The sequence below is a fragment of the Ictalurus furcatus genome, chromosome 28, assembly GCF_023375685.1.
Source record: "Ictalurus furcatus strain D&B chromosome 28, Billie_1.0, whole genome shotgun sequence".
NCBI classification, from domain to species: domain Eukaryota; kingdom Metazoa; phylum Chordata; class Actinopteri; order Siluriformes; family Ictaluridae; genus Ictalurus; species Ictalurus furcatus.
In genome coordinates, this window is record NC_071282.1 from 8,250,339 (window position 1) to 8,274,090 (window position 23,752).

The 23,752-nt window shown below is 40.0% G+C and overlaps 2 protein-coding genes across 7 annotated transcripts in view; one reads left to right on the forward strand and one right to left on the reverse strand.

Annotated features, from left to right (window-relative positions):
- Nucleotides 1–490: 490 nt before the first annotated feature.
- Nucleotides 491–10,864, forward strand: LOC128603645 (tubulin beta chain-like). The gene is made up of 2 exons (XM_053618231.1): nt 491–1,134; nt 10,450–10,864. The coding sequence occupies exons 1-2, from the start codon at nt 506–508 to the stop codon at nt 10,505–10,507; spliced, it is 687 nt and encodes a 228-aa protein (XP_053474206.1). The 5' UTR covers nt 491–505; the 3' UTR covers nt 10,508–10,864.
- An 807-nt stretch (nt 10,865–11,671) lies between these two features.
- The window catches only part of fer (fer (fps/fes related) tyrosine kinase), a 111,321-nt gene continuing 99,240 nt past the window's right edge, over nt 11,672–23,752 (reverse strand). For 5 of the 6 annotated variants that reach the window (XM_053618224.1, XM_053618229.1, XM_053618227.1 and 2 more), the window contains 2 exons: nt 14,180–14,302; nt 11,672–14,030 (listed from right to left, as the gene is read on the reverse strand). In XM_053618224.1, the coding sequence (XP_053474199.1) occupies nt 13,894–14,030; nt 14,180–14,302 (260 nt within the window). In that variant the 3' untranslated portion in view covers nt 11,672–13,893. The remainder of the gene's footprint in view (nt 14,031–14,179; nt 14,303–23,752) is intronic. The other variant, XM_053618225.1, reaches the window with a different exon arrangement.

Genomic DNA, 23,752 nt, shown 5'->3' on the forward strand with positions numbered 1-23,752 from the left:
TATCTAAAAGCAGATTTTGGAGGGCTTAATGGGTACACTTACCAAATAAACAAAGTAAACCGTTATTTCATCCAATGTATCGGCAAAGTTGGTACACTGACAAACTACTTTTGGATTTGTATGGGTTACCAACTTGTCTGTGTAGCAAGAGGCTTGTTCGTAGCAACTACACCACCCCGAGAAAACAGGGAAAACAACCCAAACAAAGACACACAAATACGATCCATTTAGAACAGGCAAGAGGCATGGGTTTCCATACAAAAATAAATTTTATTTTGAAGTTAAAAAGACTGGCCAAGAAATTTTTTTGAAAAAAAAAAAAAAAAAAAAAAAAGCAACCAACGCAGTCAAGCATTGGTCAAATAAATTAGAACTTGGTCACAATTAGAAATTAACTATCATAGGAGGACTGAGGCTTCCTGTAGCACTTTATGACATCTGTTTTCGCACTTTAAAGCTCACAACTCCCACTTATGGCGTTCTTAACCATCTTGTTTCTGCCACCATGAGTGGTGTAACCACCTGCCTCCATTTTCCTGGGCAGCTCAACGCTGACCTGCGAAAACTGGCTGTCAATATGGTGCCCTTCCCTAGTCTGCACTTCTTCATGCCTGGTTTTGCCCCACTCACCAGCAGTGGGAGCCAGCAGTACCGTGCACTCACTGTGCCTGAACTAACACAGATGTTTGATGCCAAGAATATGATGGCAGCGTGTGATCCATGCCATGGCCGTGGATTGACTGTGGCTGCTGTCTTCCAGGGCCATATGTCTATGAAAGAGGTGGATGAGCAGATGCTCAATGTGCAGAACAAAAACAGCAGCTATTTTGTGGAATGGATCCCCAATAATGTCAAAACAGCTGTAGGTGACATCCCACCAAGAGGGCTTAACATGGCTGCCACCTTCATTGGCAACAGCACAGCCATCCAGGAGCTGTTCAAGCGCATCTCGGAGCAGTTCACAGCCATGTCCAGGAGAAAGACATTCCTGCATTGGTACACAGGAGAAGGAATGGATGAGATGGAGTTCACTGAGGCAGAAAGCAACATGAATGACCTTGTGTCTGAGTACCAGCAGTACCAGGATGCCACAGCTGAAGAGGAGGGTGAGTTTGAGGAAGAAGCAGAAGAGGAATTGGCATAAAGAAGCTTCATCAGATACACATAATCTTTATTTCCCGTAGTTTTATATAAATGTGAAGTCAGGTGCTGCCATAGTGTGTAGAGAAATTAAGTTACATTTTTTTATTTAGTTTGACCTTGATACTGTTAAATGAAAATGCTCACTTTATTATGAATAATGATTACCTTGACCCGGGCGCACGGTGGCTTAGTGGCAAACATGGCTTAGCATGTTTGCCTCACACTGCCAGGGTCGGGGTTCGATTCCCGCAGATCTGTGTGTGTGGCGTTTGTATGTTCTCCCCATGCTGCGGGGGTTTCCTCCCCCAGTCCAAAGACATGCATGGTAGGCTGATTGGTGTGTCTAAAGTGTCCGTAGTGTGTGAATGTGTGGATGATTGTGCGCCCTGCGATGGACTGGCACCCTGTCCAGGGTGTTACCCTGCCTTGTGCCTGATGCTTCCTGGGATAGGCTCCAGGCTCCCCCACGACCCTGAAAAGGAGCAAGTGGTTGAAGATGGATGGATGGATGGATTACCTTGACCCTGTGTAGGATAAACTATTTGGAAAATGGATGTATAATTATTACTTGTAATGAATCTATGTGTTAGACATAATACATAGCAATAGTACAATGATAAACTTTTTTTTAATTAATTCAAATAATAGAAATGTTTAAACAATTTCGGGGTGGGGGGGTGGACCAAGGCTGGATGGAAGAACATACCACCATTAAAGGTAGCCTACAAATTGTAAAAACAGGAATAAAACACAAATCGATAAATTTCTTGTCAAAAATGCTCTGTAGCCTTTCAGGGCCACATGTCTTACAACAGATTGGCTATACCTAAGCATACACACTACAGTACTAATTAGTATTTGAAAATGGCATGTAACCTATAGCATAATATTTCAGAATTGTTTTGGAAGTTAGGAGGCACATTTGGTTTATTTCTCCAGCAGATGGGGCTATTGTTTTAATCTTGTACTACTACCTGAGCATTTTTATAGGGTCTAAAAATTTGGCTCTGTTATTAAGAATTGATTTGATTTAATCACGTACGAAGACTAGGCAGGAAATATAAGCCAAGACACATTCTTTATTAATGTACATTTTAAGTGTGAAATATTTTAAGAACAGAAACAACAGTAATGTGTAACACATGGAGTCATCATAATATCTTTTACTCATTAAGAGACATTAACTCACTGTGGTCATAAATTGATCTGTGAATGTATTTCAATTTCATACAGGGATTACAGAAAAGTTCTCAGTTTGCAATAACGTATACTTCAGTGAAAAGTGTTAACCTTTTTTTTGTTCGTTTGTTTTGTTTTTGATAGCCACTGTTGGTAGCAGGGATGACAAAAGGTACAGGGAGCAAAAGCCACAAAAATGAACAAGCATTTTCATTTAATGTATTTGAAAACAAGAACAGTACTCTAAATTGTACCAGCATGATTTTACTTAAGAGACAGGTTCAGCATTGTAGTAACTCTAAGGGGACCCCCAACATCATGGGGGACAAATGGGTCATTTATCCCAGACATGTGGGGGTTGGGAGTCTAGGGGATCAACTGATATGGAATAAGATCAAAATATGTTGGTGAAAATGTACAGTATTATGCAAAAGTCTAGGCACCCTATTTTTTTAGTACAAACATTGTTACAGATTCTTATTTTATGACTTCTACATTATTGAGTCAGTACAAAAACATTTTAGATTTCAAAAGATGAAATTAAATGAAATGTTACAGAAAAGTGTTTGTATGTCAGTAAAGAAAGCAGCATATTATGTAAGAGACACCTTTCAGACAACAAAAAAACACAATGAAGGTTGCTGGATTTTCTGCAAAAATAAGAAGCACGTGCAACAGTCAAAGTCTCCGGAAGAACCTGTGGCTGGTTCTGTAAGACACTCAATAAAACTTACAGCTAATTTCCTTATAAAACTGCACAAACTGTACCTGAGATTACCTTTTCTTTTTTTTTAAAGCAAAGGGTTGTCACACCAACTATTGAGTTTGTTTAATTTATTACTGTTTACTGCGCTTTATAGTATTTTTATTCATGTAGAAACATTTCATTTCATTATTTTTGAAGGCATCTTTGCTCTACAGCATTTCTTTGCGCGTGGCTAAGACTTTTGCACAGTACTGTATGTTTTATTACCTGGCTGTCATTGTTCTAGTTAAAAAAAAAACAGTATAATAGGAAAGATGGTTTTTGAACGGCTAGTATTCATTTAAAAGCAAGATGCTCCAATTTGGGCATAGAGCTGAGTAGCTGATGGTTAAGGGTCTTGTTCAAGGGATGAACATCCATGATATTTCAAACATCCATGATATTTGCAATGTGAAACTTTACACTAACTAGTACAGAATCATGTCTGCTTAACCAACATTGCTTCATTATAAAATAGATGAATAGATAACAGTTTATTGAGAACACTTTATTAATCAGGAATTTGTGGAGGATCTTTTTGATGTTGTGATTGTTGTGGAAAAAAATATTAGATTTTGCTGTGGGTTTTTTTTCAAAATTTGCAATGCAATATGTGGATTTTTTGGTCCTATTTTTATGGAAAGCTGCTTGAATTGACGAAATTGCAATTTCACATAATTATTTTGCACGGCCTTTCACAGAGATGTTTGTTGGTAAATGAGCCCTTTTATCTGTGCTCATGTTTGTCACACGTGAAAGAGTGCGTTGGTTGAATGCACACTGTGATTATGTCACATGATGTCTCTTGGCCCAAATCTGCGGAAAATCTGCGGTAATTCTGAAAAATTGCTAGCTCCTCCAAATATTGCAGAGTTTGCTTGAATTTGCGTTAATTTCTGCAATCGCAAAATCCTGGAGGGACTGATTAATGCTAAATGGGAACTCTATCTATCTATAAACCTTAACTCTACCAGGTTTGCTAAGAAGAATTAGCAAATACACAGAAATGTAGTTAATATTAGTTATCATGTTTGTCTCACACCTCTGGGGTTGGGAGTTCAAATCCTGCCTCTGCCCTGTTTGCATGTTCTCCCCATACTTCAATGGTTTCCTCCCGAAGTCCAAAAATATGTGTTGTAGGCTGACTGGCATTGTTGTGAATGGGCATGTGAATGTGTGTGCAATTGTGCCCTGCCATGGGTTGGCACCCCATCCAGGGTGCCCCCCGCCTTGTGCCGCAAGTTCCCTGGGATAGGATCTCCTGTGTAAGAAGTATGGAAAATGGATGGATGGGGGATAATTCACTGGGTATGAATGCCACCCTTAGTAAGAAATTACAGTTTACTCATTTGTTGTTGTTGTTTTTTCAGAACAGTATATGTTTGTATACAGATATGTGTGTGATCAGCCACTCAAAAATAATTTTAAAATGCTAATTGTTAAAGTAAAAAAATATATATATATTTTAAATTCCTCAAACTACAATGTAAATGTACCCTACAATGTACATGGTACAACAATCAAAGATTATTGAATGTGTTTTGAAAGTACACTACATCATCTAGGTCCTTTAACTAAAGATTTAAAAAAAAAAAAAAAAAAAAAGAAAAAAAAGAAAAAAGAAGCAAAACTAGGCAGAACAAGAATCAGAACCGTGAGCAAGAAAACAAGATCAAAAACCATGGAATGAGAAACACAATAATCAAAGGTTGGTACGGGTATGGCACAGAAACACAATACATCACGCCGAACAAGGACACACAAGGGGTTTAAATACATAAACATAATCAAAGTGCGAAACAAGAACAGCTGAGACATTAGGAAGGAACCAATTACATAACAGAGGCAGAGACAGGACAGAAATCAAAACACACGTATCAAAAGTAAACGAAGTCAGAAGAGCCTGACCCCCCCCCCCCCCCCCCCACCGAAGGCCATCTTGTCGGACACAGGCGTGAGCAGAGTTTGGGGGGTGTGTGGTCACCCTCAGGCGTGAGCAAAGCTTGGTTGGCCGTCCTGGAACATGACTCGTTGGGCCGCCTCGTCAGCCTCTGACTGGAACATGGCTTGGGAGGCCGTCTCGTCGGCCTCTGGCAGGAACATGGCTTGGGAGGCCGACTTGTCGGCCTCTGGCTGGAACATGGAGATGAGCTTGCCACATTGACCTCCGGCTGGAGCTCTGCAGGGAAGACCACCTAGTGGGTCTCAGGCTGGAGCTCTGGAGATGATAATTACATAACAGAGGCGTAGACAGGACAGAAAGCAAGACAAAACACGTGTCAAAAGTAAACAAGTCAGTTAGTGATCATATATTCTTACTTTTGAGAAGCTTTCCAGTATAAAAGGGGATAATGGTTATCTCCATCAAATATTATGGACAGCATTTGACCATGGCCCCAAAATATGCATCTTCATTCATTTTGCATTCAATAAAGTTGGTAAAAGTTCAAAGATCTTTATTGCCTGTGTTTTTAATTACATTAATAGCCCTTGATCTGCAAACTGATATTATCCTGCTGTTCCTAATTCTACCTGCTTTGTGCTAGCTCAGCTCACACCTGCATAAGCATGAATGCAACAGCCTTCCTCCTGCTTTAGGGAACCTGTTACCGCATATGCATAATGCATCACTGACTTGTCCTGTGGAAACACCTGATTCACCCTAATAGTACAAGTAAAGGCAAAAACAAGACTGGAAGTCCCGTGATCAATGATTACTGTTACCCCGAAGTTGATTCTTTTCCAATAAAGTGTCCCAGAGTATTCTGCTCCTCTTACACTACAGCAAGTTGCCAATGTTTCTGTTAGAGAATGATGCCATAAATGTAATCTTTACTGATAAATTTAATCTTCCTTGTATGCATTTTTTCATTATCTGCAGGTCAGACATTATAATCAAAGGAATATTCCAAATTATACGTTCTTCATAGGGTACATCACTCAAAAACTAAGCTACATTTATGGTTCTGTATCCCCATTTTCTGACAAAATGTAAAAGAGCTGGGAAAGTAGTACATGTTTTTGATTTATTATTTGTTCTCTTGTTGTTGATAAAAAAAAAGCCTTAAATAAAATATTTTAAATAATATCTTGTCAATATCAAAATCTATCATTTATATTTGATTTGCACTGTACTATGCTGTTAAATAAAGACATGTTAAAAAGCATTCTTTGTATTTGAGAACATTTCATTATTTTTACATGGAGGCAATTAAGCTCTCAATGTGGAGGAAGAAATAATTTATTAGAGAGCCCCACTCTTCAAACCATAAGCTGTAAATCTTTAACCTGTAAAATATTTTTCCTGTGACTTTCAGCCAGCAGACTACCTATACATGAAACATGAGAGTAATGTAGTATATTTTCACTGATAAATGATAATAATGGCAATGCAGTCTGTGTTTTAAGGGTGGGCTGGAGCAGAAGGTGCTGTAAATGGGAGGAATGCAGGGCTTACTTAAAGCCCTTAAGTAGGCGGTGGGCCCTAAGTGAACAAGTGTCCTAGGTGGGAGAGCATTGATCTGGGGTACAAAATTTTTACTAGGCTGGAGTGTGACATCTTATTCGATGTCAGGAAAAGAACTCAATCTTGAATTACTCATCAATAAAAACTTTAAAAGCATAAATGAAGGACACAGTACTTAAAAACACCCAACATTTCAGCAGCCAGTTCTGTGAACCTGGATTTGATGCAACAACCCTACAACAGACTGAGCAAGTCCAAACATGCCCTCTCTTTCCTAATAACAATACAAATGCTAGTTTGGCATAACCTAATATCCATAATAATCATCGGTTTACTGTACAGAAGTATCTAGTTACCAAAAACACAAAAGGGTTTCTATGGCAGCTCACAACTTTGTAAACCTTGGAGACTAGTGATGTGTCATTCGCTCTCAATGGTCACATAGAAGAATCGTCTTAAAGAGTAGACTCGTTTGTATGAGTCGTTTGTTTGTTCATTTGGTAAATTTATTCACTGGATGTAGGCAATGTAACTGCTTAAATACCTCCGCAAAAATGTTTTTTCTTCATCTGAGCTGTTTGTTTGCACAAATGGTGTGTTTGACTCAATGTGTCTGAGGGAAGTTAATGCACGTAGCAGGATAAATGGAAATAAATCTTCATACTGAAGCACAGATAAAAGAGAACACAACAGTAGTGCAGGGATGCTTACTGTTTTTATGGATGTACATGTGTGGTCCCTTGCTGTAACAGTTATTCAAATGCATTTGTAGAGGGTTGAAATAAGACATACACAATACCCCATAATTTTATTTTTTTAAACGTTATTATTTTGTGAGGCTACATTCAACATTAATGCATTAGAATAGTTCATTTTGAGATTAGATTTTCAGTTAGATTGTACTCCTTTGGCTAGTCCTATTATACACTATTAGCCTTGCATTTTCATGTACACTGACCTTCACAACACTAGGTGGCGCATTGGCAGGTAACGGGAAAGTGGATTGCGTTATCAAATGCAGAAGAATACATGCTGCAATGTTAGCAAGCACAAATAATGTGGTCTCCCTTTTTTATTTACTATTTAGTACTATTCAGACATCCAACCCCAACGCCATTGTCAGTTTAAAATAATTAAAGCAGGCACATTTAAAGATATGCTGCTCACTATAGATAGTCTCACGGTAGGGGAGATGAAGCGTTTTCTCAGGGCACACCTTAGAGACAAAAGTAGTACAGAACTGTTCCAAGAGCTCAGTAATACTAAAGAACATGACACGGAAAGTCCACAACAGTTTCTGTATAGATTAATGAGTTTGAAACAGTGTGTTTTGTTTGCATCTCAACAAAGTGGTACAGCTTTTCAGTATGACACCAGGCTAGTACAGGGAGTTTTCTCCATTCACTTTACCAAGGTTTAAGTGAGAAGTACAGCTATACAAGGCAAGATCTCAAACCACATGTCTCAAACGACAGCATTACCAATGATATCATTCTAGAAATTATAACATGGTCAGTAGGAGGAGAAAGAGAGACACGCCTAGGTCATTCACACAGGCAGAAAATAGTCAATGTCAATGCTACACAACAGGAGGCAGACAGGCGGGATGCTATCCAAACCCAGGCTGAAGTAAAGGCAAACCATACTGCCATATAGGACCTAACATTACAAGTTTCAGCTTTGACCAAGAGCCTAGAGAAAGCACTCATAACCACAGTGCATAAAAGCCATTGTGATACTGCAACAAATCCCAAAAACATAACAAAACCTGACACAAAAGGAAAATGTAAGCAGTGTGCAGAACAGGTAATTGACATGTGTACACACTGTTTTCGCTGTGATCGAGAGGGACCCTGAGCTGTTGGCTGTCTCCTAAAGAATAAACCATCGGGAAACTGGAACAGGTCATTGGGGAGGGACCACCAATGACCAGCCAACACCAAGGGTCCCCCATTAAAATCAACAGTCTTAAAAGTGAAACCCCAGTAGCTGGCCAATCATTCAAACAGCATAATGTACCAACAAACGTACCTTTGTTGGTACAAAGAAACGGGTTGCTCAGTTAATTGGAAGGAGGTGCATGGTTACCCGTCATCTGAATGGTGTTAAAGTACAGATGTTACTGGATAGCGGGGCACAGGTGAGCATAGTGGGAAAGTCCTGGGTGGAACAAGTATTGTCAGATGTCAACATTCAGCCCATTGAAAGCTTATTGTCAATACGGCAGTTTGAGGTCACTGCAGCTAATGGGACAGTCATACCATTTGATGGGTGGATTACAATTCTCCTAGAAATCAAGAGCAAAAGATTTGGTAAAGTAGAAATATTTGTACCAATGCTAGTCAGCAGAAGCTATAAAAGTAGTCCACTGTTAGGCTTCAATGTCATTGAAGAACTAATTAGGGGCAACAATGGGCAAATTAATGACACCAGTTTACATGACCTTCTCTCAGAGGTAATGAATGTGGAAAAAACACACAGCTGAAGTTCTTGTTTCCACTGTTAACAATATGCCTTTACAGGAAAATCAAAACTGCCCCTTGATAAAAACTGGAAAGGAAGGACTCCTGGTTCAAAGTGGACAAAGATTTCATGTGAGATGCCGCATTAGACACTGTTCAAAAGAAGGAACAATGTTATTTGAGCCAGCAGAGGATAATAACTTACCAGATGGATTTGAGATGTTTCCTGCGCTTGTTGATGTGCCTGCTGGAGCCTCGAGAGTAGTAAGAATCCCAATCCAGAACTCCACACGCCATGACATATTCTTACCTCAGAGAATAGTACTGGATCACATTGAAAGCATCACTGATAGTACACCAGTAATGTTTCCTTCAACACACACAGGTGGTGGTGGTGGCATTCATGCATGCTCAACCCAGTTAGGGAGAACGGAAGGTAATGGTGAGAGAAAAGGTACATCTACAATGCCTCACCAACAGGAGAAATGGGACCTACCTGTGGACCTGAAACACCTTTCTGACCACGAACAGCAGGTGGTGTGACAAATGCTCTATGAAGAATCACGTGTTTGCCAAAGGCGAGGGATATATCGGCTGTATTCCAGGTTTACAGCTATCAACACCACTGACAACAACCCTGTCCAGAAAGCATACAACTCTATTTCAAAACCCCTGTACAAAGAGGTGAAGGAGTATGTACACAATCTTTTGGACAAAGGCTGAATTTGTAAGTCTGTATCCGCTTACTCATCTCCAGTGGTATGTGTGCGGAAGAAAGACAAACAGTCTGCGCCTATGTGTAGATTTTCAGGGATTAAACCGAAAAACGATTCCAGACCACCATCTACTCCCATGAATCTAAGACCTGTTAGACAGACTTGGATTTCACTCATAGTTCTCCATATTGGATCAGGGATGTGCATATCCTCAAGGTTTTGTGAGTGAAGCATCCAGACACCACAGCCTGCAGCACACCTTGGGGACTGCATGAATGGGTGCGCATCCCATTCGGATTGACAAATACACCCGCCACATTTCAGAGATGCATGAAAGATGTGTTAGACGGTAGTAGAGATGAATGTTGTGCTCCATATCTTGATGATGTGCTGTGTTACTCAAAAACCTTTGAGGAACATGTGGATCACATAAGACAAGTCCTGTGCCGCATGAGAAAGCACGGCATAAAGCTCCGACCCAATAAATGTGAGCTCTTCAAGAGGAGAATCAGGTATATTGGACGCATGGTATCAGGTGATGGAATCCAGATCAACCCGAAAGATTTGGAAGCTGTGGTCGCTTTTGAAGGAGAGAAAGCCCCGCACAGTCGGAGATGTTAGGGCACTGCTTGGATTTCTAGGCTATTACCAGTCTTTCATACAAGACTTCTCTCGAATAACAAGACCCTTATTTGAACTCTAGAGCCCAGCTGAGACTGATACCAGCAAAATCAAAACCTCGAAAGGCAAGGGAAAAGGTCAACCCAAAAAGAGCAATGCAAAGCGTCACTCGTAAACACCTATCATCTGGACTGAAAAACACCAGAGTGTGGTAACTAGGTTTGACAAGGGGTACCCAAACCTGTGCATAAAAAATATCAGACTTTTTCAAACAACCCTCATCTCTGTCGAGCACCAATGCTGATGGCACACCTGCTAATAAAAAAGCAGGCTCCAGCTGTGCCAGCATGAGAGAGAGAGAAAACAACAGAGACACAGAGGATCATCTTTCAGTGTCAATCAATGAACACTGATCCTCTTATAGCTGATGAACAATGAACATTGATAGCTGATCCTCACTAGTTTGGCGCTTTGGATGAATTTCCTCCCAACCCACATTTTTAAATTAAAACATTAAATTAAATTTAAAAAATAAAATTAAAAATTAAAACATTTTATTTGTTTCGTTTTAAATGAAAAAAAATTGTAAACCTGATAGTATTCCCATCTTTTAGAAAATGTATCAGTAAAAGTGCAGAAAGGCATTTTAAGACTCCTTGGATTTAAGAGTTTGCATGGCTCAGGTATGATCATCACACACAGAAAATGTTTTGTGACTTTTGTTCCAAAGCGGGCAGAGAAATAGTGGGGAAACGAATTTCGTTAGCGGAATGAACCATTGCAAGAAAGAGACTGTGAGAAAACAGGGCGATAGTCAAAAGCATAAAAAAAGCTTGTGATTATGTAATCACAGAGTGCTCCACATAAAACACCGTTAGCAGAAGCAGTGCCTGTGAACTACATGATGAGACCAAATGGAAGGAGCTAAAAATAAAATTCAAAACCGCCTATATGATTGCATGTGAAGCTACCTTGCAATAAATTTACCTCTCAGATATTGCTAATGAATAAAACCTGACTGGATGTGTGCAAGAAGCATGACAACAACACAGCATGTGCTTTGAGCAAATTTTGAGATATTGCTTGTCCTACCAATTTTGGCTGCTCAGTGTGAAGGTGAGCTTTTCAGCTCAAAACAGAATTAAATCAAAAGTACTCGATTCAACCTTGGAAGACTAGATCAGGATCAGCACAGAGGGCATACACCTCACAATATAAAAATTATTTCTTAAGTAATATTATTTTGGAGTATATAATAATCTATTCTTAGGAATACAAATATTGATAAAAGCCCTACTTTTGAACAGAGGTGCTGACAAATGTATTCAAATATGCAGTATATGCTTTTTATAGTTAGTTTATTTAACATAATTTAAAACCAAAACAACAATACATGTTCCATCTAAAAATTATTGGGGTTGACTATAGTCCTACCATTAGCTTACCATTACCATTATATGAATGTTTAGCAATGGAATATTCTTCTACATGGCCAAAGGTGCAATCAAAATATCAAAATTCAATACTCAAGTAGTACTCAAGCTACATAAATATATGGCAACATATATTAGTAATAAATGGCAACACCAGTAATATAGGATTAAATACACATAACAAACATGTAATTCCCCAATGTAACAAAGCCTAAAATTATTTCTTGAATCACTGTGATATTATTATGCATTATTTGTTTGTACAGCACTGTGACAACTGGCATTTCTCTACAGCTGGAATATTAAGTCATATAGTGCAACAAAGTAAGAAAATAGACAGGTCAATCAATAGGAAGTGAGAAAAAAATCTATATAATATGTAAAATACATTGACAGTAGGAGTTTAAGAATTTCATAAGATGATGAATAAAAATAAATAAATAAAAACTACAAAGAATAACAGTTATTTGAAATAAATAAAATGCCTGGTATCTGAATATAAAATTAAGAGGAAAATACAAGACCTCACTCAGCAGTAGTACTAATGATGTAAGGTCATCACATCTGACCAGAAACCACAGGAAGTATTCTGTCATGTGACGGAGGAACCTGAATAAGTACATGAATGAATCAGTGCTGAGTGATATAAACTCTGTCAAGAGTTTGGATCAGTCAGTACAGACATTTCACAAGACAGTCCACCATTTTAAACAAAACACTACATGTGACACCAGGATGATTTTTACAAACTGCAAACGTGCAAATGTTTTTATTATATGAGAACACAGTGATACCTGGCCACATAGGAAGGTCATTGACACTTTCAATTCATTATGATTTGCAAAAAAAAAAAGTCTACAAAATTATTACATTATAGAATCTACAACAGTATTTACAAAATACAAAATGAATGTGGTCAGAATACACCTTATAAAAGTAATAATTTCATTTATTACTCAGGAGTTCAGAGGAAATCATTGTAAGGCACTGTTAAACCAAATAGCAGAAATGAACAATCAGAAGAGAGAATTAGCAAAATAAACCACAAAGGGTATTTCAGTTTGTCCCAATACATAATGGATGATTTCATGTAATTACACTGAAGGTAAATGTGCATCAAATACTTTCCAAGTTCATTTTTCAAAATGCACTGTCATATAATAATCACAAACTGAACTGTTCATAGAGATAAATTTGAGATTGGCTTTGGCTGATTCACAGACCTTAAAGTAAAATACACATATAGTCATATAACATCTGGATCTCTTACTTGCCTAGAAAGTCTATGCAGAACAGTAGCAGTCCATTTAGCAAAATGACATGCTATAACCCATAAAATGAAGAACCTTGAGTGAAGTAGAGAGGTTATCTCTGACAACGGTTTTACTTAATTGTGAATTAGTCCATTCAGCATGTAACATAAAGTAACATAGAATGACTGCACTTAATGTGAAGTGTGTGTATGTGTGTTTAAAAGCCAGTCTGTTGAGTTTTAACATTTTGCTCTTAACATGTTCCATAAATTACACTCAGCAATTTATTATACCTCATTTTTTTAATGAATCCTTAAACAAATAGTTCTGAATGCAATATTTGTTACCTAGTTGAATTGAGTCAATAGCACAAACTCCTAATTTTATGTTCTTGAAGCAAAACTTCTCTGAAGTGACATTGTATGAGTTATGAGATAGAATAAAGGGCTCTAAGAAAAGTAAGAGGGAGTGGGAAAAATACCAGTCAAATAAATGCAAGACAACTTTGTCAATTTTGCTTTCTCTCTGGTGTCATGATTATGAAAAACATGGCAAGTGGAATGCAACTTGTTCATAAAAATTCTCTATCAAATACCTTTTCCTCTATTCACATAGATATGTGCAGTCATAGAAATGTACAGTACGTGGTAGAAATACTGACATTTTTACATGAAAAGCCAATACCTAGCTCCCTGGCATTGGCTCAAAGACAACTGCTGCATCAGCAATTCATTCAGTCATGTGACAAAGAAATGTGCAAAATAGTATCTTATGTAGCAATGGACATGAGAGAAAATATTAAGGTATTTCTCTTTGTGAATATGGGAGAAATCATATGTATGGCTTCAGACTGTTCCCCATGATCTAATTTGGAGCTATTTTTTCCTGATTGAAGACAGTTCCCTAAGAATTTCGGCAAACTTGGGACGATTTTCAGGTTTGTAATCCCAGCACCTCTGCATGATCTTGTAGACCTCATCTGGGCACTTCTGTGGGCACAACATTCTGTAACCTGCATTCATGGTAACAAATTTAATCAAAAGTATGCCAGTTGTGAATTAAACATTCATGACAATGTTTCACCTAGTTAAAATAAAGTAGTGGATAAAGGCATAGCATGTACGTGTGTCTGTTGTGTGTGCTATGCATGAAAACTGATACCTTTTTCAACCTGCTCACGGGCTTGCTGGTTGGTCATGCCTGGATAAGGACATACTCCCAGGCTAAATGTCTCCCACAGCAGGATCCCATAGCTCCACACATCGCTCTCTGAGCTGTATCTCCCTGCGCATACACACACAAATTATATATTTGTTGTTATTTATCAGGGCCCAAATAATGCTTGTGTAGTCCTCCCCAACTTTGTATAATCAAGCAAACCTCAGGTGACAACAAAAACAACAGATTTCAATATGTAGTAATTTTGTTCACAAACGCCTACAAGAAGTTATTTCTGCTAAAGGGTGCAATACTAGCTTCTGAGGCAAAGTGTGTACTTACTTTTTCCACAAAAGAATATCACATCTACTGATATTTATGATGAACAAATGAATGAAATAGCTATTTTTCCTTGTGGTTTTGTTCAAGTATAGCAACTTTATTAATAGGCATGGTTTCAAAGATGATCAAATGTTTGCTTGTCCAAATATGTCAAAAAAGCCAACTAATACATATACATACAGTATATATATATATATATATATATATATATATATATATATATATATATATATATATATACACACACACACACACACAGACACACACATACAGTATATATAAAAATATATATACATATACACACACACACACACACACACACACACACACACACTATATGCACACTGATGACGCATAACATTAAATTATTAATGTAAAGCATAACATTAAATTATTGAAGTTTATGTGCTAGAAGCAGGAAAAAGGGGAAGTGTCAGGATCTGAGAGACTCTGACAAAGGCCAAATTGTGATGGCTAGACGAGTGGGTCTGACCATCCAAAACAGCAGGTCTTGTGTGGTATTCCCAGTATGCAGTGGTTAGTACCTACCAAAAGTGGTCCAAGGAAGGACAACCAGTGACAGGGTCATGGGCGCCCAAGGCTCACTGATGCATGTGGGGAGAGAAGGCTACCCACAGAAGAGCACAAATTGATGAAAAATTTAATGCTGGCTATGATAGAAGGGTGTCAGAACACACAGTGCATCGCAGCTTGCTGTGTATGGGGCTACATAGCTGCAGGCCGGTCAGAGTGCCCATGCTGACCCCAGTCCACCACCAAAAGCACCTACAATGGGCAAGTGATCATCAGAACTGGACCACTGAGCAATGGAAGAAGGTGGCTTGGTCTGATGAATCACATTTTATTTTACAACATGCGGAGAGCTGGGTGCATGTGTGTCACATACCTGGAGAAGAGATGGCACCAGGATGCACTATGGGAAGAAGGCAAGCCGGCGGCAGCAGTGTGATGCTCTGGGCAACGTTGTGCTGACATTCATGTAGATGTTACTTTGACATGTCCCACCTACCTAAACACTGTTGCAGACCAAGTACACCCCTTCAGGGCAACGGTGTTCCCTAATGGCAGTGGCTTCTTTCAGCAGGCTAATGTGGCCTTCCACGCTGCAAAAAATGTTCAGGAATGGTTTGAGGAAAATGACAAAGAGTTCAAGGTGTTGAATTGGCTTCCAAATTCCCCAGTTCTCAATCCGATCAAGCATCTCTGGGATGTGGTGGAAAAATAAGTTCAATCCATAGAGGTAAACGAAAAAGACATTTTAAATGGGCAAAGTATCCTTCAACTATCTATGTGCATGTTCCAAATAAATAACTTTAACTAAACATTGAAAAAACTAAAGCGCTTTAGAAAACATTACTGCCTGTCCCTGCCCACAATAACTGCCCACAATAATTGTGAATGCATTTAACTTCTCAAGCTTAAAAAGACAACACAATGTGAAACTGATTGGCTTCAAATTGTATAAGTGGAATTAGTTACTGTGACTGTATACAAGGATTATGCTCTGAAGTTTAAACTGCTTATTTATTTCAATTGGATTCAATGAAATTTATGTGAAATGCAGTCATTTCATATTAATGACATTAAATTAATATTAAATATGAAAAAAATCAATAATGAAATAAAGCAAGCCAACACAAATCCATAAATGAAGACAAATAACACCAAGTCATTCAATGAAGACAAAATAAATGCTGCTATACAAAAGGAGGATGAGCTAGTCTGTGGCGGTAGCCATAAGCCAACAGAGTGCAAGCTGCAGTACTGGAAGATTTAGTGCTTGCCATATTTATGAAGAAATAGATATTTAGTGACCATTACAGGGTTTTTTTTTTCTTTTTCAGAGGACAAAAGCTGCCTTATAAGGCAGTTCAGTTTAGATTTCTTGCTACTCACATGTTTCAAAGAGAGATAATGACAGGTCTGCCTTAACCTACAATATAACATAGACTCCCTAACGTGCTGTGTGCCAACACTGGCTTGTTCATAAATACATCACATTCTCTCCTACTTTTCGAACACAGCCTTGGTAAGTGAATGACTCTTGGTGAAAGCACTAGTGGGAATGCACTCTGATATGCACTAGTGTGCAAGAGCACATCTGGCAGACTTCTGGCTGACACTTATGCTGTGTTTGACTAGAGGTCACAAATTATAATTCCAACCTCCAACCAGGAAAAGCCAAAGAAAACGCCCTCTCAACCGGAAATTTCTACTCATCAACTTGGAGTAGTCTTCTCAACTACAAGACCATTCCCAGTTTACAGAGTGATGTCAGATCAACATGGCTGTCACAGCATCAAAATAAACAAAGTAGCACTTCTTAACTTTAAATGAGTTATGCCTTATATACAGTATCTCACACAAAGTGAGTACACTCCTCACATTTTTGTAAATATTTGATTATATCTTTTCCTGTGACAACACTGAAGAAATGACACTTTGCGACAATGTAAAGTAGTGAGTGTACAGCTTGTGTAACAGTGTAAATTTGCTGTCCCCTCAAAATAACTCAACACACAGCCATTAATGTCTAAACTGCTGGCAACAAAAATGAGTACACCCCTAAGTGAAAATGTCCAAATTGGGCCCAATTAGCCATTTTCCCTCCCTGGTGTCATGTGACTTGTTAGTGTTACAAGGTCTCAGGTGTGAATATGGAGCAGGTGTGTTAAATTTGGTGTCATCGCTCTCACACTCCCTCATACTGATCACTGGAAGTTCAACATGGCACTTCATGGCAAAGAACACTCTGAGTCTCTGAAAAAAGAATTGTTGCTCTACATAAAGATGGCCTAGGCTATAAGAAGATTGCCAAGACCCTGACACTGAACTGCAGCATGGTGGCCAAGACCATTCAGTGGTTTAACAGGACAGGTTCCACTCAGGACAGGCCTTGCCATGGTCGACCAAAGATGTTGAGTGCACATGCTCAGCGTCATATCCAGAGGTTGTCTTTGGGAAATAGACATATGAGTGCTGCCAGCATTGCTGCAGAGGTTGAAGGGGTGGGGGGTCAGCCTGTCAGTGCTCCGACCATACGCCGCACACTGCATCATATTGGTCTGCATGGCTGTCGTCCCAGAAGTAAGCCTCTTCTAAAGATGATGCACAAGAAAGCCCGAAACCAGTTTGGTGAAGACAATTCAATTCAATTCAATTTTATTTGTATAGCGCTTTTTACAATAGACATTGTCTCAAAGCAGATTAAGGACATGGATTACTGGAACCATGTCCTGTGGTCTGATGAGACCAAGATAAACTTATTTGGTTCAGATGGTGTCAAGCATGTGTGGCGGCAACCAGGTGAGGAGTACAAAGACAAGTGTGTCTTGCCTACAGTCAAGCATGGTGGTGGGAGTGTCATGGTCTGGGGCTGCAGGAGTGCTGCCAGCACTGGGGAGCTACAGTTTATTGAGGGAATCATGAATGCCAACATGTACTGTGACATACTGAAGCAGAGCATGATCCCCTCCCTTCAGAGACTGGGCCGCAGGGCAGTATTCCAGCATGATGACGACCACTGCCTTGCTAAAGAAGCTGAGGGTGAAGGTGATGGACTGGCCAAGCATGTCTCCAGATCTAAACCCTATTGAGCATCTGTGGGGCATCCTCAAACGTAAGGTGGAGGAGTACAAGGTCTCTAACATCCACCAGCTCCGTGATGTCAACATGGAGGAGTGGAAGAGGACTCCAATGGCAACCTGTGAAGCTCTGGTGAACTCTATGCCCAAGAGGGTTAAGGCAGTGCTGGAAAACACAAAATATTGACACTTTGGGCCCAATTTGGACATTTTCACTTAGGGGTGTACTCACTTTTGTTGCCAGCAGTTTAGACATTAATGGCTGTGTGTTGAGTTATTTTGAAGGGACAGCAAATTTACACTGTTATACAAGCTGTACACTCACTACATTACATTGTAGCAAAGTGTCATTTCTTCAGTGTTGTCACAGGAAAAGATATAATCAAATATTTACAAAAATGTGAGGGGTGTACTCACTTTTGTGAGATACTGTACATGCCTTTGCTTTAGATCACTCGACATACAGACATATATGACTAACTGACTTTTGGAAGGGAAATTATGGCAAAACGGATGAGGAAAACGATATAATAAAATATATTATAAAAAATAATATATAATTAATTATTATCATCTTATATAATTAAAACGATTAAAAAAATTTTTTGCGATTATTAAATAACTGGAATAGAATCCACTGTTCTGTAAAGGCGCTGTCTAATTGCTCGATGGCACCCTTTGTCAGGAGAGCCCAGAGTCTTGTTTGGGTCCTTGACTAAGGTCTTTTTGAGTCCATGGAACCTCAGCGGTTGATGTCTGAGTTGAATGTTGTAGCCCTGTGACAGGGTTGATACAACCCAGGTGTCTGATGTAAGTGCTTCCCAGCATCCCAGCTGGCTGGTGAAGCACCCGACCGCAGGAGTGGTACAGTCATTGTCTACCCCCTCGCCCCTTATAATTTCTGGAGGGGTGACGGCCAGAAGTCTGGCCTCGCTGTGCCAAATAAGGGGGCTGGACGGGGGCTGGCTGACGAAACCTCTCTGGGTGTTGTGCTCTCATCTGGGTAATATGCCGTGGTATGTTCTGAGCCGTATTTGCTGCCATAGAGGGTCTCTGTCTAGCGGGGTGTTCATGACGCAGACTAGCAAACTGTTGTCTGGCCTGTGTAACCTGTAGACTGCACTGCAGGGCTTGCTGTGCAGCAGGGGCAAACAGTTCCCCAGGAATGACACGAAGAGAGTGGAGGGTTCCCCTGCAGGGTTCCAAAAGTGGAGACTGGGCCAGCCATATTTGGCGTCAGGCGAGGGTTAACGAAGACATTAGCCTACCCAACTCCATGTTCATATAGGCGAATGCCTGCAAAGAGGCGTCACTCAGGCTCTGGGCAGAAAGGTCAACTTCCGAAGCCTGCAATGTCTGGGACAGGGCCAGCATAAGGTGTGACATGGAATTTCTAATATGTCCCATATGTGCTGCTGTGTCATAGCTTCTCACAATGAAGTCATCTGTCAACCAGCACTGTGGCCAGGGACAGCATGCATCGGGATGAAGTGCTTAATCAGGCGATAGCACAAGGGCGGCAACAGCCGGCTCTATATTGGGCATGCGGTTAAGGCCATGGTTGGATACATCCTGCATATTAGCTAGTGCTCTACAGTCTGTCGGGAGATGAAAGAAACGTCTGGGGTCTGCCCAGCACCTCTGCAGCTCCTCGATATATGGAGCTGAGAGTGGGACACAGAGAGCTGCGGACTGAGGTCTTCCTGAAAAAAAGTGCTCTGAGGAGTCACCTGGACACGTGCTGCATCTAACCCCAGACGTGCCAAGGCCATTTTTAAAACAGGCCTGACTGATATCTGACTGGCCTCTGAGCCTTTCAGCGCACTGTGGCTCATCCCCTGAGCATTGGGATGAGATGAATGGGAGCTTTCACCTGCTCCCCGCCTTGTCATAACCTCCACCAATAACTAGGCTCTCCAAGGCCCTAGTGGAGAGTGCATCCTCCTCCTATATCTCAAAGGTTGGTGACAGTATTGGAGGCAGCACAATGGGAGGAGACTGCGGTGCAGTTGCAGCAGGATCACTAGCACGCCGTGCACTGGGTGGTTGCAGATTAAGGAGGAGAGAATTAATCTCTTCAAACTCAGATGCCAAGGTGTCTACCTTCTGGGCAAGGGCTCTACCTTTCTGCCTGTCCCCTTACCAGGCCCCCCCCCGTGAATTTGTCTTATGGCGCTTATGAGAGCTAGGAGACATGGCCTGTGTAGGATGCAGTTGAGTGCCCAATCTGCCCTCTAGCTGGGCCAGCCTGGCTGCCCATGATGCTAAGCTCATAGAGCTGCAGTTCATGCATGCCATCTCAGTCAATCCCTCTCTTAAGAGGCAAGAGGGACATCTCTCATGGCCATCCTCTAGTTCAAGAGGGGCCAGGCAATCAAAACATGTCATAAAAATGGGTACCAGCAGTGATTGCTATCCATGTGGTTTTCTGCGTGTGAACACTTTACCAGGTAGTAATTGAAAACGAAAGAGAGAAATGTCCACTTTGCAGTGACACAATGACACTCCGTATGGTAAAACAGCTGAGATCACTGCCATGCAATATGATACAGTTAAGAGCAACACTCTCTTGCACTGTAACTATTAATTAAAGAGATCCACGAACTAAATCACAGGGAGGAAAACAAACACCCATTTCGATCACCCCCCCCCGCCCCCGTCAGGGTGCGTTGTGTAGCCTGTCCTACTAACAAGTCAATTATGAAAAGTAAACAAAAAAAATATTGGGGAATGATTCCTCTATGATAACTTATGCACTGGTATGCAATCTGGTGCACTTAAGAGTGAACATGCTCACACTGTAGCCAATAATTAAATAAATTCATGAACTAAATCGCAGGCATGAAAAACACTTCAATGAAGCCCAATCGGGGTGCGTTGTTTACCAACAGTGCGTCAAAAAATTAAGCAACCAAAATCGTGGGGAATGACTCCACGAAACGTACAGACAGAAAACTATGGGAGGGGATTCCAACCGGACCTCAAGTATTTAACATTGTATTAGCGCTAAGGCGAGAAACACCAAACTGATCACAAACTGTAAACTGCCGATTGCCAAATTAGAGAGTGCCCACTCCTAAACGGCGTTGATAGCAGAGTTCACTTACCTCTTGCTGGATAGCGCACTGAAGTTAAACAATCACAAAAAAGGCTAGCCACAGTCTTTGGAGGATGACAGTTCATAGCTCCAACCCTACTTTGGGTTACAAGACTACCAGCGGTGCCTACACTCTTGAAACCTGCTGACCAATGCGAACCCTATATCCAGACATAAATAAGCTTTAGTTTAAATTATGAATATACATTTTGTAGATTGCTGGATAACTCTTAATGTCACCTTTTATTAGTGCTCAAAATTATGACAAAATCAAGAGTAGTATCCTTTTTATCCTAGGTATGTGTACATGGTTACCAAGGGTCCTTTGGAGTCTCCAAAAGTTGATTTTGGTAAAACGCATGGACATATCCTTATAAAAATGTGTAAAAGAAAAATTTTCTGTGGTATTTTTTATTTATTTATTTTTATCAAATTTGACTAGGTAACAACGTCATGCTCTGGTCCCATTGTGTTTTCCAGCTAATCGCTCCCAGCTATAGTCATCTGCAGGCATCTGTATGCAAAAATAAAATCAGACAGAAAAACCCTTCTATTTCAGTGTGTTGAAACTTCTATTACTTGGTGTCCATGATCACATGGGTACAATGTAGATCTAATTTTTTCCCCTCTGTTTTTCAAATTCACCTTTTCTGTAACTTGTCTTCAGATTTTGGCCTTTTCAGGTGCTGTTACAAAGTTAAATAATATTTTTTAAATTGCAATAGATGTGAGTAGAAATAACTTCCTGCCTCTGAAAAATTCCATTTCTTTCACAATTTGATGCTTTCAGCTCTCTGTGAGCTTTTACTTTTATGGAGTTTTGTGGGTGTTAATGAATGCAAAGCAATTTTCTTCTTGAATACATCATCCTGAAGTGCATTTTTGCATTTATTCATTTAGCGGACGCTTTTTTCCAAAGTGACTTACAAATAAAAGCAATACGATATATCAAGTGGAGAACAATACAAGTGGCACTACCATACGTGATTTTTTATTGAGATCTAGAGAAGCAAAGTGCACAGAGTAGAGTTGTATATATATATGGGGTGGGGGGTGGGGGGGGTTGCAAGTTAGGGGTTAGTCAAATATCAAATATTCATGAAAGAGGTGGGTTTTTAACCGTTTTTTGAAGATAGTGATTCTGCTGTCCAGACAGGGTGGAAGTTCATTCCACCGCTGAGGGACACAGTCAGCTTGAAGGTTCTGGAAAGGGACCTCGTGTCTCGCTGAGTAGGCACTACCAGGCTGGTCGTTAACTGATCACAGACTGCGTGAAGGAACATAAACCTCAAGGAGTGTTGAGTTAGAGGGGACAGACAAGGTCTTGTACATGAGGATGAAGGTCTTCAATTTGATGTGGGCAGCTACAGGAAACCAGCGGAGGGAGATGAAGAGGGTTGTGATGGGTTATTTTGGGCTGGTTGAAGACAAGGCGTGCTGCTCCATTCTGAATCATCTCAAGGGTTTTGATGTAGCTGACTGGGAGGCCTGAGAGTAGTGGATTGCCATAGTCTAGTTTTGAGATAGCAAGAGCCTGGACTAGTAGCTATGTAGCCCGTTCAGTGATATAGGGTCTGATTTTCTTGAAGTGTTTTCTTGAAATTCCTTTTATACCACAACAATTAACTATCATTACAATTTTTATTTATTAAAGAAAAACAATTTTTTTGTTAGTTATATTTAATATTTTGTAAATTCTGCAAAACAGTGAAGTCCCTGTGAATTAGCTGTTAATTATAAAAATCATAATTAGAATGACCGCATTAATATAAAACTTATTAAAACTGATTTCATGGAAAATTAATCAACACCCAACCAGATCTGAAAATTCAATATCACTGTGGTACAAATGAAAATTATGTTACAGTAAATGAAGTTTGTACATGAACAAAAGTATGTGGACACCTAGCCATCACACTCATATGGGCTTGCTGAATGTCCTATTTCAAAGCCATGGATATTAATATGGAGTTGGTCCCCTCTTTGCTGCTATAACAGACTTCACTCTCCTGTGAAGGCTTTCCACTAGATTTTGGGATGTGAATATGGGGATTTGTGCCCATTCAGCTTCAAGAGCATTAGTGAGAACTGTTGTTAGGCAAGATGGCCTGGATCGCAGTCAGCATTCCAATTCATCCCAATGGTATAATGAGTTGAGGCAAGTACAAGGGTATATTTTTTACTGCAGCAGTGGGTGCACTCCTCTCAGTTAAAATACAAACTTTGTGAAGGTTCTAACTGCCAAGATACAGTGAAATGAAAATCTCACTGGATTAGTGAACTTTATGTAATCATATACAGAAGAAAGACATGTTAATCTGGTGGGCAATATGGCCATTTACAAAACACTCTAAGGATGATGAGGCACACTGAAACATGCTCATGGCAGTCATACTACACACCAGCAGTAGAGTACTGGGCTACAAGTGCAAGAAACACCAAGCCTGGTATGTTAACAATAACAGGACTGAGGCCTGCACAACTGGTTAATGTAACTGCAGTCATGTGAAAAAAAAAAAAAAAGTAAACCAC